The sequence below is a fragment of the Coturnix japonica genome, chromosome 27 (genome assembly GCF_001577835.2).
Source record: "Coturnix japonica isolate 7356 chromosome 27, Coturnix japonica 2.1, whole genome shotgun sequence".
Lineage (NCBI taxonomy): Eukaryota > Metazoa > Chordata > Aves > Galliformes > Phasianidae > Coturnix > Coturnix japonica.
In genome coordinates, this window is record NC_029542.1 from 747,027 (window position 1) to 762,399 (window position 15,373).

At 50.5% G+C, this 15,373-nt stretch overlaps 1 protein-coding gene across 9 annotated transcripts; it reads right to left on the reverse strand.

Annotated features, from left to right (window-relative positions):
* Positions 1-521: 521 nt before the first annotated feature.
* GJC1 (gap junction protein gamma 1) lies at positions 522-14,614 on the reverse strand. Of its 9 annotated transcripts, none has more exons than XM_015885488.2 (5): positions 14,552-14,614; positions 12,887-12,930; positions 5,529-5,642; positions 4,243-4,317; positions 522-4,116 (listed from the first exon to the last, which is right to left on the reverse strand). In XM_015885488.2, the coding sequence occupies exon 5, from the start codon at positions 4,095-4,097 to the stop codon at positions 2,913-2,915; it is 1,185 nt and encodes a 394-aa protein (XP_015740974.1). In that variant the 5' UTR covers positions 4,098-4,116; positions 4,243-4,317; positions 5,529-5,642; positions 12,887-12,930; positions 14,552-14,614; the 3' UTR covers positions 522-2,912. The 9 variants fall into 9 exon arrangements, with proteins under 9 accessions (XP_015740974.1, XP_015740977.1, XP_015740984.1 ...); XM_015885491.2 differs by lacking the exon at positions 14,552-14,614 and adding an exon at positions 14,231-14,444; XM_015885498.2 differs by lacking the exon at positions 4,243-4,317.
* Between the last annotated feature and the right edge of the window lie 759 nt (positions 14,615-15,373).

Genomic DNA, 15,373 nt, shown 5'->3' on the forward strand with positions numbered 1-15,373 from the left:
CATTGCAAGAGATGTGGGCCATGGTTTCTCCCTGTAGACCAGCCGTCCTGGCACAACACAGCTCCGCACCACCCCAACACCGACACCACCCTGCAGAACGCAAAGTGCTGCTTTCCAAGCAACCAGGAACCTGCATGGAGAGGAAACCAACGGCTGCTGCAGGAGCTGGGTTACGTCCTGCTGCACCACAACCAGCCCACGCTCACAAAGCGACCCTTTGTGACAGCAAAACAGACGGGCATTCAGCTGCGACGTGCAAAGGCAGCGGGCAGTCGGCCCCGTCTGCTGCGCTCGGGGCAGCTGACGCCGCACGCTTCGCTGCACAGCGCTCATTCACATGCACCAATGCGGATCCGGGTGGTCAGGAGGAGCTTCTCCAGGGCTGGCTCTCCACATTCCTCCCTTTGGACACCGTTAAAAAGTGGCTCTGAGGTCAAACAGGTTGAAATCCCAAGCCTTGCACAGCCCTCCTCCTCCCCGCCGTAACCACCGCGCATCCCACAAACGCCGTCTCAGCCTGGTTTTCTGCAACCCACTGCATTTAATAGACAGAACCAGAGGTTAACACAAACTCAAGGTACGCTCTTTTTTTTTTTTTTTTTTTTTGGTCCAAAATCAGTTCTGGGTGTTTATTTCAGGACGGCCTGCATCAAGCCAAAGCAAGAGAGCATTTTCAAGTAATGCGTTATCATTTCTTCCCAAGGAAAAAGGAACCAAACCCGAAGCCTCGGAACCAACTACAGCCACAGACATCAACACGGGGGGTTTCCATGCACGTCCTCAGAGCAAAGGTGCACTGTGGGCACTGCTGGAACTGCCATAGGAATGAAGGAAGCAGAGCAAAGACCCAAAGTGTTCCTTAGAGTAACCAAAAGCATCCATTTCTCTGCATCCCTCACATCTGAATGCTCACCCTGGCCAAAAAGACACAGCCAGGGGCACTAAATACCACATCTCTCCCTCCTTTTTCCTTCCCCCCCCACAACCTTATTTTGTTGTTGTTCTAATTATAAATTCAAGTTGAATGCCAAAAGCGCAGAATGCCACGGATCTGACCGGCCTCTCAAGCAGAAATTAAACAGTACAATATATTGCTCCGTCTGAACTCGGCCCCTCGGACGTGACAGGAGGAAGAGGGGTCGCGGATAAGGCATTATCCTTTCTAGTCATTTATATTCAGAAGGGTTTGGTAAAAACCTGTACAGACAGTATTGTGTGCGCAGGGCCGAGGGAGCAGAACGGCCACGACTCCATCCAACCACATCACTTCAGAAACACAGAAATCCTCCCCAAAAGGTACTGGAACAACTCGGAGCCCCGGGGGAGCGGGGTGTTACACAACGAGAGAACACAGAAACATCTTCAGTATGGAAATATGTGGAGATAGTTGTTGTTTTCCATAGGATGAAAAAACGCAGTGAGGGAGCGGGAGATGTGGGGACAAAAGGGGACATGGGGAATAAGCATCCCAATCACAGCATGGGACAAAGGGACATGGGGACAAATGGGACCAGGGGGATGAGAATCCCCATGATGGTATGGGAGAGGGAAACAGGGGACATGGAGACAAGGAAGACAAATGGGATTGGGGGAACAAGCATCCCAATGAGCCCAGTGGGCAACAGACCAGGGGACACAAAGGACAAAAGCGCCAAGGGGAAAGAGTATCCTCATGGTCTCATAGGACAGCAAATCAGGGGATGAGGGTATCTGGAGACAAGGGGAATGAGAATCCCCAAGACTTCATGGAATAGGGGACAAGGGGACATGGGGCAAGGAGGACTAAAGGGAACGGAGGAATGAGCATCCCAGTGACCCCAAGGGACAAACAGAACCAGGGGACAAGGGGACAAATGGGACCAGGAGAACGAGTATCCCCATGATCTCATGGGACATGGAACCAGGTGACAAGGGGACGTGGGGCAAGAAAGGACCAGGGGAACAAGCATCTCAATGACCCCATGGGATAAGGGATCAGAAGACACAGGGGACAAATAGGATGAGGGGATCAAGTATCCCTGTGACCTCACAGGGACAAGGGGGACGAGACCAAAGGAACGAGCATCCTAATGACCTCAGGGGACAAAGAGGACTGGGGGACAAGGGGGACAAGGGGGACAAAAGGGACCAGGGGAATGAGCATCCCAGTGACCCCAGGGAACAAGGGACACAGGGCCATCTGGGTGAGACAGGCAAGTGGTGGCCCCCACATAGGCAGCTATGGGACACGTGGATGTTATGCAACGAGAGACCTCAGAAACCTCTTAAATCCATAAATATATGGAATCATGAGTCGTTTTCCATAGGATTAAGGAACGTAGCCTGTAACAGCTATAGCGTGACACTTCCACTTGTAAGTAGCACATCAGTTCTGTAAAAAGGTACAGTCAAGAGCACCATCAGCGGGTGTTTTCTGAACCTCCCCCTGCTCTAAGGGAGTGGATAACCGGGCTCCCCGGTGCTGTGTGTTCAAGGCACTTCTCAAATGCAGCATAGAAAGTTCTGACACTGAAAACAAACAGAAAACGTTGACGAACCACAGTAATAAAACCAGCAAAATGCTAACAGCTACCTACAGGTTCCTCCTTTCGTATAAAAAAAAGGGTAACTTCGGAGATCCAGTGTACAAATACAAAAAATTGTGCATAATAAGTGTACGATAGTACTGTACATACAGAGTAAACCGTTCAATGAGAATGATTTAAATATACCTATTTGTCTCCTGGCTTGGAAGGCAGAAGAATAAAGTTGTACAGTCCTACAGTATGCATATAAACACTTTCTTAGAGCTGGAATCGCTAGCCAACAGTATCCCTGAAAATAAGCAGAACCAAATATTTACTTAATGGAAGCCATTACTCAACGGGTTGCTGGTTGTGAGAAAAAAAGACAACATATAAACTCAGCCAAGGTTAAATCCAGACAGAGTTCTTCCCGTCCCCTGATTTGCTGCTGGCACTGCTTTTGTTGGAGCCTGCTTTGGATTTCTTCTCTCTGGAACTGCTGCTGGGGTTGTTTTGGTTGTTGTATGCCTGGATCGCCAAGTCCAGGCGTTCCTGAGCCACTTTGATTTCCCTCTGCAGGTTTTCCAGGTCGGCAGGGATGTTCTCCTCGTTGCTGCCGTACTGCTGCTCCTGAGCAATGTTGGCTTTGTTCTGCTTGTAGGCCATCTTGGCGTTGGACAGTTCTGTGTATTGCATTTGATCGGGTTTGACTGCAATGTTATAGCCAGGAGGAGCAGAGGGCGTGTTCCAAGTAAAGGGGTAGTTGTAGGTACCAGAGTCCTCCAGCTCTTTCCTCTTGTTGTTTAACGTGTCCCGGATCGTGCCAAACCCTAAATGGAGCATCTCCCACACATTCAAAAGCAAACACATACAGCTCACCCCGTACATTATGAGCAGGAAAATGGTCTTTTCGGTCGGCCTCGAAATGAAGCAGTCTATCTTATGGGGGCAGGGCTTCCTGCTGCACACAAACACGGGGCTGACCTCAAAACCATACAGAAGGTACTGACCGATCAGAAAGCCAATCTCAAACATCGCCCTCACCAGCAGCTGCAGCACGTAGATCCTCATCAGTCCATCTTCACGGATTCGCCGCCGCCCGTCGTGCTTGGCTTTAGCAGGGGGCTGCTGCTCCTTGTTCTCCCGTTCGCTTTCCAGCTCTATTTCTGGGTACATCATCGGGTCCTCCTCGTGGTCATCCTCAGCCTCCTCCAAGCCGCGGTGTTGTTTCCAGCGCATTGAAAAGCTTTTGCTTCTGAACCTTCTGTCAATGTCACTGTGCTCCACCATCCGGGCAATCTTATGGATGGCGTAGCCCAAATACATGACGGATGGAGTGGCAACGAGAATGATCTGGAACACCCAAAATCTCACGTGAGAAAGAGGAGCAAAAGCGTCGTAACAAACGTTCTCACAGCCAGGCTGCTCCGTGTTGCACACAAACTTGCTTTGCTCATCATAATAAATGGATTCGCCTCCCACAGCAGTCAGGACGATCCGAAACACGATCAGCACCGACAGCCAGATTTTACCAACGAAGGTGGAGTGGTTGTGGATCTCCTCTAAGAGACGGGTCAGAAAGCTCCAACTCATGGTGGTCTAATTATTTTACCTAGAAAACAGACAAAACCCCCAAAAGAGTTGAGTTGATGAGCTCAAGCCTGCACGTTGCAAACATGCAATCGGGAGAGAAAGGCTCAAATGTGACAACCAACACAGAACTCTTATGTGGCATCACCTGCTATCGGGAAGCTCCAGCCGCCAGGACTTGCTCGAAGATCTACGTCTCCTTTGCAGGCTTTTGGGAAGTCTCCTGTCAAGAAATAAAGTAGCAGCTCTCTGCCACTGCACAAACAAATCTTGCTTCCAAAGCTGCTTCCACACAGAAGAGAAAGGCATGGCTGCTCTCCATTTCTAATGTTGACACTTCAGACTGAGATCTCCTTAATACAGTGGATCAGAAGCTCAGCTCCTGTGCCATTTTATGGGCACTGCTGCCTACGTCCCACTGCTGACACTGGGACTTGTTTTCACTGCTGAAATCTGAGCTAACAATGCTGGCCTCCACCACCCACAGCCAAGAGAGAGAAACTATTAGATTAACTATATTGCATACCTCAGAGCCACTAAAAACAGAAGAAAGGACCCTACAGAGCAATGCCAGCTGTTTTAAGGTAGCAATGAGCCACCCAGCCAAAACCTGAGAGCAGGCAACTGCTGTTGACTTTGCTTTAGGACAGGACAACCCAATACGGACCACGAGCTGAGCAGTGCTGCCTTGCAGGTCTACAATTTACAGCTCTTCAAGTTGTTCCATGCAACAACAGGGGCATTCACAGGCAGCATACTGAGATCTGAGGCACTGTAATTAATGCACTGACACAGCAGAACACAATTAGTGCATCAGTGCAGCACATACACATACACATGCACCATCAGCGCAACTATCAATGCAATCAGTGTATCACCAATGAATGAGATGATACAGATTTACCTTTTTTTGTGAAATTAAGTGTTTAATTGAAAAGACATCAGCACAGCACAACATGGCTGGGCTGGGTGGGTATTTTGATTCATTACTTGATGACATGATGAGAAAAAAATAACATGATACAGCATTAGAAAAGCACACGAAGTGGGGATTAAAGACCTTGAAAAACAATTCCCATGTTAGAACAAAGATCTGATCCTCATTACAGTGAGTTCCACCAAGACCTGAAACAGGTCTGCACCCCGTCTGCCTCCCCCCAGCAACCCAGATCTGACAAATGCCACATGTGGTGCAGAAGCCAGCAGACTGACAAATGGAAACAGAGTAATACTGATGCAGAAAAACACATTGCATTGGAGGCTGAGCCCATTGAAACAAAATGCTTTGGCCGCGCTCAGTGCAAGGACGTATTATAAGAAAAACACCAGTCATTAAGAGCGGTCACTCTGGATTGCAGTTAACAGGAAAAGGAGTAAGAATCCTAATGGTGAGCTGCAACACAGCAAAAGCAATTAATGCATAAGGGATCTCACCTCCTGGTTAGCAAGACAGCATGCTGTGCCGGGGTGTGCATCCTTCAGAAGTTGCAGGAATGTCAGAGAATGAACGTATCAGCCTCGAGTCCATCTGAAGAAAGGGGAAGATGCCTGAAAGAGATTGGAGAGTTCCATTTGTTCCTCTGGGGAACGTGGGGAGAAACGGAGCAGAGCTGTGAGCCCCTCCCCGAACTCACTTCAGGACAGAGATCGTTTTCCATCCTGACTCCTAGCGATTATACAAATGAGAGCATCACAGCTCACCTACAGACACTGACAGCACTGACTTGACATTCAGATTAACCACAGCCTTCACATGTGCAAGGCTTATCAGCTGCGCGTTAACGGCATGCGTTGATTAGGAGGCTCTCGCTGCTCAGACTTGAAGCTGCTGAGCAGTTCTGCTTCCCCCTGACAAGAAAACGTCATTTATTCTATATTTAGCCCCAGTCCAGAGGAAAGCTGCGGATACAAATATGGGAAAACACACCAGCAGCACCTTCTGTCTGTAAGGAAACCTTTAGGCTCAATGGAATGACCTCTCATTAACCCGCTGTCCTGCTGGAAACGTTCATCTCAATCTAATTAGAAGGAAAGAAGAAAGTCATAAGCAGAATTCCATCATTTCGTGCAGCTGAATCCTTCAGTTTTTGAGCTAGAGAGCAGTTCTGCCTTCACAAATGTGCTGCAGGACCAGATACACGACAACAACCTTCACCCCACGTCCACCGAGCGCCTCCCAGATCTGTCGTCCTGGCAATATTTAACTCAATAATCTTCCATCGTTTGAAGGAGAAGTCTATGGACGCTGACATGCATCTGAGAAAGGCAGAATGTCAGCAATTTCAGCTCGTTTAAGTCACAGCAGAAAGTGCATCCAAGGGAGACTTTCACTCTGTGTCTGTGTCATCAGCTCATCCCCACACTTGGCGCAGAAGCAACCGGTACAGGGAATGTATTTACAGCATTAGATATAAATATATAAATATTATATAAATATAATATATCCTCCCGTGTCACCCTAATTAAATGTGATTAATTTATTAACGATATATTTGCTCTGCTTTGTTTTTAAGCAGTGTAAAAAGATGTGCACTGAACGGAAAAAAAAGAAGGCAGGAATAAAATGCATGGCAATTCCGGTGATAATCCAAAGTGGTTTCATGCTGCATGAAAGTCAAATTAGGCCCCCGAGCTAATTAAGATGGGATTTGAATTAGGATGGATGCATAACTAGCATTATTCATTCAAATCTCATTTACATTCACTCGATTTTTACTACTCAAGAAGGAAGGAAGCGATGGTCAAACCCATCACCAGCAAAGCGTCTCGGATGATGGAACCACAGATCTTGGGCTGAACAGAGCAGCAGGCGAAAGGAGAGGTGGAGAAATAAGATTCTTGTGCTGTCAAAAAAATAAAGATGTCAAAGACGCATCTCTTGGGAAACCAACACGGATGTACCCACCCGAGCACTCAGCCGAGATGAGACTCGAACCCCCGATAGCCTCCAAGTGCCCTCTAGGTAATGCCAGCATGGAAAGCCAAGTGACAGTTTTAGCATCGCTCCCCCGCAGTGACACGACTCAAATGGAATTGGGAGATGTGTTGTGCTGGCCAAACTGGCGTTTACTTCACCTACAGCAACGGGGAGCTCCAGGAAGAGGTATTTCCAAGGCGATGGAGGTGAGCTGTCGGGTCTGTGCCATCTCACGGGGTTCTGGGATCCTACAGACCTAAGATAACGTGGAATCTCAGCAGCAAGCCCCAGGTGATGCGGTGATGCTGGCACTCCAACAATGTGAAATGTAATAATGGAGAAAACAAGTTGGTCAGCAGATTTCACAAGAAGGTAGGGTGTTATCTGACAGCCTGTGTGATGGAACAGCCAGTCCTGGGGGCAACGAGACACAGCATAACCCAAAGCTGGGACTGCAGCTTGCCATGTGAACTGCCCCTCTGCCTCTGCATGACTTGAAAGTAAAGACTACAGGGCAGGGTATGAAAAGGGCAATGCCTTTGTGCAATAAGATTGAATCTCAACCTCAAGTCCAACAAGAACAGACAAACATGAAGGTGTGCAACCAACACCCGATTCTCGGGCTGCCAGCAAAGAGCACAGTCTTATGGCATCCAAAGATGAGCAGTGGATCCTTAAAGTAAGCCTGCCAACACCAATGATGAACCCATTGGGTGAGCACGGATTCAGGGCTACAAAATATTTCTGATCGAGCTTTTAGTTCCCTTTATTCCTCTCAAGGTGGATTCCATGGGGTTTCTGCAAGGTGATTACGGTTGGATGTGACGATCCTAGAGGTCTTTTTCAACCTTAATGATTCTGTGATACCACACTCACGGTATAAAGGCTGTTCTTAATCGTTAAGCAGGATTGCTGTGTTTCAATCCATGCCCACTGTGTCCCATCCCATCGCTGGGTGCCATGCAGAGCAGGCTGAGACTCAAGCAGCAAAACTACTTTTCCTGTAAGAACGAACACAGTGATGGGGGGATGTGTTACAGGGACTGGAAACACATAGGAGAGAAGCACAGTGACCCTTTCCATCCCGTGTTGGATGACAGCCCAGATAGGCACAGTCAGGACACACATGATGTCCAACTGATGTCCCCACACCTGAAAGCAGACCTGAAGATGGCTGGGGACTCCCACACTAAGACACAGAGCTAAGACCAGAAGGAAAACACATTCATGTGGCCATCAGAGAGATGATGCAGATAACCACAATACCCCTTTAACGACTCCTGATCCCACTGCGGCGCTTCCCCACCGCGCTCCTCCCGCACGCTCACAGCCATGAGTGTCAAAAAGAAAGTGACACGCTGGAGGCAGCTGACCCAAATATCACTCTCACGGCCATTTCAGGGGGAAAAAAAAGAGAGAAGCCCAAAGAGAGCAGCGCTGTCTGCTCCTGTAAGTCAATGGCTCCCACTGAGCCGAGCTGGAGACGATGGCTGGGAACACCTCATTCACCAGCACTGGATTACGACAGATGGGAACAAGCAAGTTGACTTCTACTGATCAAATCACACAACAACGCTAAACTTCCCCCAGTTTCTTATATCCAGGCTTTCAGGACTTGAGGAGGGCAGGCACATTTTCACACAGCCTCATTAAGACACTGAATGAACATTTGGCTCTCGTTGTATCCCTCTCCCAATGGGAGCTCACAAGTGGCCAACCGTGGCCTCGTGGAGAGGCAAAATTCTGCTTTCCAAAATACTCTTAGCACAAAGGATGCTGAGCAGCACATGCTGGACTGCAGCTCATCCACTCAAGGAAATGGGGACTGATAAAATAAGGCAACTCCAAGTGTGATCTGGGGGATTCCCTTACCAAGGCATCCCTGCAGCTACTCCACCACCACTCCGCTGCTTCAGAGGCTCCTCAAGAAATGCCCAGGAAGCCCCACCAGGAACAGGCTGACTGCTTGGTGCTGATAAAAGAGAGGACAGTGACACACGGGAAAAACAAAGCCATGTCCCCATATCTGTACTCACAGTGCAAGAAATAGGCACAGCCCCCACTCCTCGAGGGACTCCTCAAGACAATGGTTCCAAGGCAAATCCTGGCACATTCTAGGTCTCCAAACCCCACACTCATACAGGACAAATAAGACCGTATGAAAATATAGGTTGAATCATCAGGCAATACTTTTTTTTCCAGGAGAAAAAGTCAGACAGGATTCTGTATGGGGACTTCCAGCACACAACAGGCAGTGCAGACTGCTGACATTTACAAGAGTTGCTGCTGTCTCTCAAAGGCTTCTTGCCAGGAAACCACAAGGCCATAATGGGACAGGGACTGTCCTATGGGGAGAAACAGCGAGTGACAACCAACAGAGAGTGGGAGTAAAGAGTCATTTCCTGCAGAGGAGAGAGGTCACAGTACAGCCTGTGTCAGAATTCCAACTGCAGAGTACAATGGGAGCGAAGACTTCCATTGAGCCAGGGAGCAGAGATGACCACATAAAAGATTAGTGTGAGCTGCTTCCCAAACTCTTCAAAGTTCCTTTGAAATATCCCAGGAATCGGTTTCCAATATGAAAACACCTCTCCTTTTGAAAACAGCTCAACTATTTGATAGTCAGCTGAGCGATGCCTGCTTTAAGTTAAATGGAGCCATTAATTAACCACCTAAGAAATGTCCAGTATGAAATCCAGATTACCTTTTTTAGTAAATTCAGGGGTAGATGCTGCATGGAAGGCAGCACACCAGGAAGGTGCTGGAAACCTTTTACATGTTTCAGATATAAGAACCCTATTGCTTTCTTTTTAACCCCATTTGAAAGCACCCTAACACAGAGCCAACCCAATGCATGCCACCCACCACCCAACGTCTAAGCCCAAGGCCCCAGAATACACACCACCACTGGCAGCTGAGCGCTCAGCCAGGCTCCAGCAGGTCACCAGGAGTCAGGAAGGGGAAAAACATCAGTGTGCACAAGGAATCACCATTCTGGGCAACCTATTGAAACTCTGTGACCTCTGCTAGAGCTCCACAGTCTTCGTTGGAGCTCAAAGACCTCTGCTGGAGCTCAGCCACCTTTGTAGGAGCTCAAAGACTTCTGCTGAAGCTCTATGATTTCTGTTGGAGCTCAAAGGCATTTGCCGGAGCTCAATCACCTTCAATGGAGCTCAACCATCTTGGTTGGAGCTCAACCACCTTCAATGGAGCTCAACCACCTTCAATGGAGCTCAACCACCTTCATTGGAGCTCAACCATCTTGGTTGGAGCTCGACCACCTTCATTGGAGCTTGAACAACTTGGTTGGAGTTCAACCACCTTCAATGGAGCTCAAACAACTTGGCTGGAGCTCAACCACCTTTGTAGAGCCCAATGCTCCCTGAATGCTGCTATGGGCAGAGCCCACACACCCTCATGCCACTAGCACAGCTCATCACCGCACACACGGCATCTTCCAGCAGCAAACCACAGCCATCCTTGGGTTTGAAACCAACATAAAGACTCAATCAGGAGAGCAAAGTGGAAACAACGCTGTACCTTCCAGAAGGGATTTCAGCAGAAGCAGCAGTGTGTGAGCACAGAGGCAAATCAAACCACCTGGGCAAAGCAAATCAATGGCCAAGAGGAACACAGCAAAGGAAAAGCATCGAACATAATCATCATCCACCTCTGCAGCGCCACCGAATGCAACCTGGAATGCTTGGAAGGAACAGCAAAAGCTGCTGATCACCCACAACAGATGTCCTCTCTCAGCAATATCTTAAACAAGGTCAAGCACATGCGATCATAATTGCCTCCTAACAAATGCCTACCTAAAAAGGTGGAACTAATATCTGTAAGAGCCGAAAGCTGGTATGGTGCCCTTATTTAGGCACAGTGCTGGCTGAATGCAGCGATTTTCATCTAAGAAAGCTAATGGGGAGAAATCCCTCACTCCTGCTTCAGCATACGCTTAATTTCAAGCTTGAAAGCAATCCTGCTAATAACGTGCTGTGGGCACGTGTTGAGTATTGGGATGATCCAAAACAGCTCCGTGTGTCAATGGAGCACACGACACGGTGGGGCCGGGCTGGGGGCTCAGCACACATCTGTTCAACTTTAGGCACACGAAACGTTTTTCAGCCCAGTGACCCCACAGGGAAATGCCTCACACATCAGCTCATCTGACTCACATTTTCCATCACATTTCCCTCTGTACAATTTTGCCTATAAAGACGCTATGCGTTTTTTTGGGTCTTTTATTTTATATATATTTTTTTTTTGTTCCAAATATAGCTCTTTATTTATAGCCTGGGAAAACAACCTCATCACTGAGAGCCCCGTGCTGTTCTTTAAGGGATTATTACCAAGATTCGGGACCACAGCATCAATGCTGGCCAGAGGAATATCCCCCAGTGAGCCCATTTGTTGAATTACCCCCCAGCTTTCACCTTAAGCCAGGGTTTTATTTAAGCACAAGACTGAAGCCTGTAACAATCCCCACCAGTTGGCCGTGGTGGGAGCAAAAGGGAGATTAAGAGAATAGGAAACAGCCGTATATTTTCCACTGGAGCCATTCCTTGTTGGTCTTGGCTGCTCAGGACCCAACCCAGGCTTGAGCTGGATGGGACAAAGAGGTGTTATAGGAGAGTCGGGGTGTTTCTGCCCTTGTAGACCCGCTGGCTGTCAGCACATCGCAAACCCAACAAGTGTGCCTTAAAAATTCACCGCCAACTTCACCCGCTGCATTCCAGGCTTCACAGCTACAGAGCTCCGTCCTTGAACCCCGTCCTTGCCAGATGTAAACTCAAAGGAGACCCTTCAATACTGCACCCGTGCCGTGAAATTCCCTCTTTAATTATCCTCGTTAATTATCTCTTCAAACTGTAGGAAATCCCTCAGAGATGCAGCTTTCCCAAACTTCAAAACGTGCTCAAATCCTTCTCTGAATACTTAAACATGGAGCTCTGAGCCCTCCTGGTCCCTTTTCCTCATCCCAGGCCATGCAGAGTCCTCAGCCCAGCACCCTCAGCTCCCACCTATGTGCACCCTGTATTATCTGTGATGGTTTGGATATAAACAAAGATGCTCCTTTACCACGGGCTACAAGTGGGTACAGACCGAACCCAGACAGAAAGAGACAATTCCTCCTCCATAAACGTGCAGTTGGACCTGGAAGGTGATTCAGACAAACACACGTAGCTTAAACCACGAAGCAATACTGGAAAGAGAACTTTGTGCTGCTCTTTGACACCGTGGCACTGCCTGCTCAAAGGCACCAACAACAGCAAAACTTGATTACAGCCCTAAAAGTAGGAAGGAAACCACTTTGGAAGGGGTATAATGTAACTCAAAGTGAATGGAAACTTGACAGAGCTGCTTGGGAAAGCAAAAGGGTGACAAAGAGCGGCGGCATGCAGAATAAACCTGCAACAAGGCAGAAAAGGCTCTACGCGATGCGAGAGCGCAGCAAAACGCTCCCCGCATCCCATCCATCGCCATCAAGACAGAGAAACAGATCGAGGCGCTGCGTATAAGGGGCACAGGGGGGGTATGGAAGGCACAGCCCCCCGAGGATGCTCTTACCTGCAGCCCCGCCGGGCTCTGGGCATGGTGAGCAGCTCCAGACCGGCCTGCACGTCGCTGCCGAGCGGCGAGGAGGGGACGAGCAGCCGCGCATCCGTCAGAGGCAGAAAATATGTCCGGGCTCAGCCCACCCATCGCACGGCACGCCCCCAGCCCCGCACGGCCCCGGCCCCACACGCCCCCCAAGTCCCGTTGTGCCCCCCGTGCTCGCTCAGCGCTGCAGCATCGCTCATCGTTCTGCCGTCCTGCTGAATGGGAAGCCGCGCTCCCAGCGTGTCGATCCTACAATAGAAAGCAGCGTACGTACCAAGCTCTCCGCTTCATCCATCACTGCAACGCTTTGCTTCTTCCCTAGGAAAGCAAAACAACGTTCTTAGAAAGAACAACGGGTGGGTGAATTATTCACGTTGCTTCCCCAGCTCAGGACAAACGCAGCACCCGGTAGATGAACCCAATTGTTGCTCAAGAATCTATACAGCACCAGCGTGCCCTAATTACATCCCTGCCCACTGGTCTCCTCCTCCCTGCGATCAATGCGATGGTGGGGACAAAAATTAGCACTTCCCTGGGAAGCCAAAGGCTGAGCGGGCAGAAAGAGCTGGGATTGATTCCTCCCGATGGAGAAAGGGATGAAAAATAGCCCTAAAAATAGATGTGCAAATGTCAGTGTTGTGAAATCCTAAAGCGATGGTGAAAGGCCCCACAGGGGCTGGAACGTTCCTAAGGGAGACAGTGCTGCTGAGGGATGTGAGCACACAGAGCTGAGTGATGTGATATAGGGCAGCAGCCCCGGATGTCCCAGGGCTGAATATGGGGTGCCACCAACCCCAGCTGTCCCATAGGGGAATATGGGGTGCCACCAACCCCAGTTGTTCCATATCAGTCTATGGGGTGCCACCAACCACTGATGTCCCATAGCTGAATATGGAGAGACCACCAACCCCAGGTGTCCCATATCAGGCCACAGGGTACCACCAACCCCAGCTGTGTCAGACCAGGCTATGGAGAGACCAGCAACCCCTGATGTCCCATAGCTGAATATGGGGTGCTACAAACCCCAGGTATCCTATAGCTGAATATAGGGTACCACCAACCCCAAATATCCCAGAGCTGAATGTAGAATACCATCAACCCCAGGTGTCCCAATGCTATCTATGGACAGACCACCAACCCCAAACATCCTATATGGGAACTAGCTATAGGGAGGCACCGTTTCTCTGGCACCCCCAGCTGTCCCATAGCCGGCTACGGGTGCCACCAACCCCAAATATCCCACAGCTGAATATGGGGTGCCACCAACCCCAGCTGTCTCAGACCAGGCTATAGAGAAACCACCAACCCCAGCTGTCCCATAGCTGAACATGGGGTCCCACCAACCCCAGGTGTCCCATAGTCGGTTATGGGTGCCACCAACCCCAAACATCCCAGACCTGAATATGGAGTGCCACAAACCCCAGATGTCCCATAGCAGAATATGGGGTGCCACCAATCCCAGCTGTCCCATAGCTGGCTATGGGGTGCTACCAACCCCAAACATCCCATAGCTGAATATGGAGCCCCACCGACCCCAGCCGTCCCATAGCCGGCTATGGGTCCCACAGCCCGCTGTGTGGCACCGTTGCAGTGCAGCAGGGCGGGCTCAGACGCTCACCTGGAGAGGACGAGGGGCTGCTCGGCTGTGACACCGCGGGGACAACGGGACAACAACGGGACAACAACGGGACAATAACGGGACAACACGGGACAACGGGACAACACGGGACAACGGGGTCACCGCACCGCGGCCTTCAGCGCCCGGAGGGGCTGCGGGCGGCCCCACAGCGACGGCGGGGTTTGGGCCGCGTGGGAGGACGGAGCCCCACACAGGCTTCACCCCCACCCCCACACCGCCCCACACCGCCCCACTCCGCCCCACTCCGCCCCACATCTCCCCCCCTTTGCCCCACTCCGCCCCACTCCGCCCCCTCCTCACCCCTCACGGCCGCCGCCGGACTCAGCGCGGCCCGGGCGGGGGGCGCGGTGCTGCGCATGCGCACAACGGACCCCAAGCCCACCCCGGTGCGCGGAGGGGCGGCAGCGCTGCGGGGACAAGGGGATGGGGGGGGGGGTACGGGGATATGGGGGGAGATGGGGATATAGGGACCGGGAACTGGGATAATGGGTGGGGGTGTGGGGAATTGGATGGGAACCGGGACAGGGACGGGGGAAATGGGGTGAGGGGTGGGGGGACACTAAACATAGGGACAGGTTGGGGGCAGGGACACTGAGAATGGGAATAGGGATGTGAGGACATGGGATGGGATGGGGAAAGGGATGTACGGACATATGGGACAGGATGGGGATATGGGGACAGGGACATTGGGAATGGGATGGGGATATAGGGACACTGGGAATGGGGATGGGACATGGGGACACTGGGAATGGTATGGGACATGGGGACAGGGATGTGAAGACAGGTTGGGGATAGGAAGAGTGGGAACGAGATGGGGACAGGGACATCCAGACAATGGGAATGGGATGGGGACACAGGGACAGTGGGAACAGATATGGGGACAGGGACACTGGGAAGAGTATAAGGACAGGGACATGGGGACACGGCAGGGACAGGGACACTGGGAATGGGATCAGAATGGAGACATGGGAACAGGAACATGGGCAAAGGGACACTGGAAATAGAGATATGGGGACAGGTTGGGGTCAGGAGCACTGGGAATGGGGCTCACCCCATTGTTCAGCATATCATGACCCCAGTAGGGCTGTGAGTGGTGCACCAATGGGGCAACGTGGGGCCCCA

Coding starts and splice junctions, on each gene's coding strand:
- GJC1 (XM_015885498.2), bottom strand. CDS start 4,097: ATGAGTTGGAGCTTTCTGACCCGTCTCTTAGAGGAGATCCACAACCAC.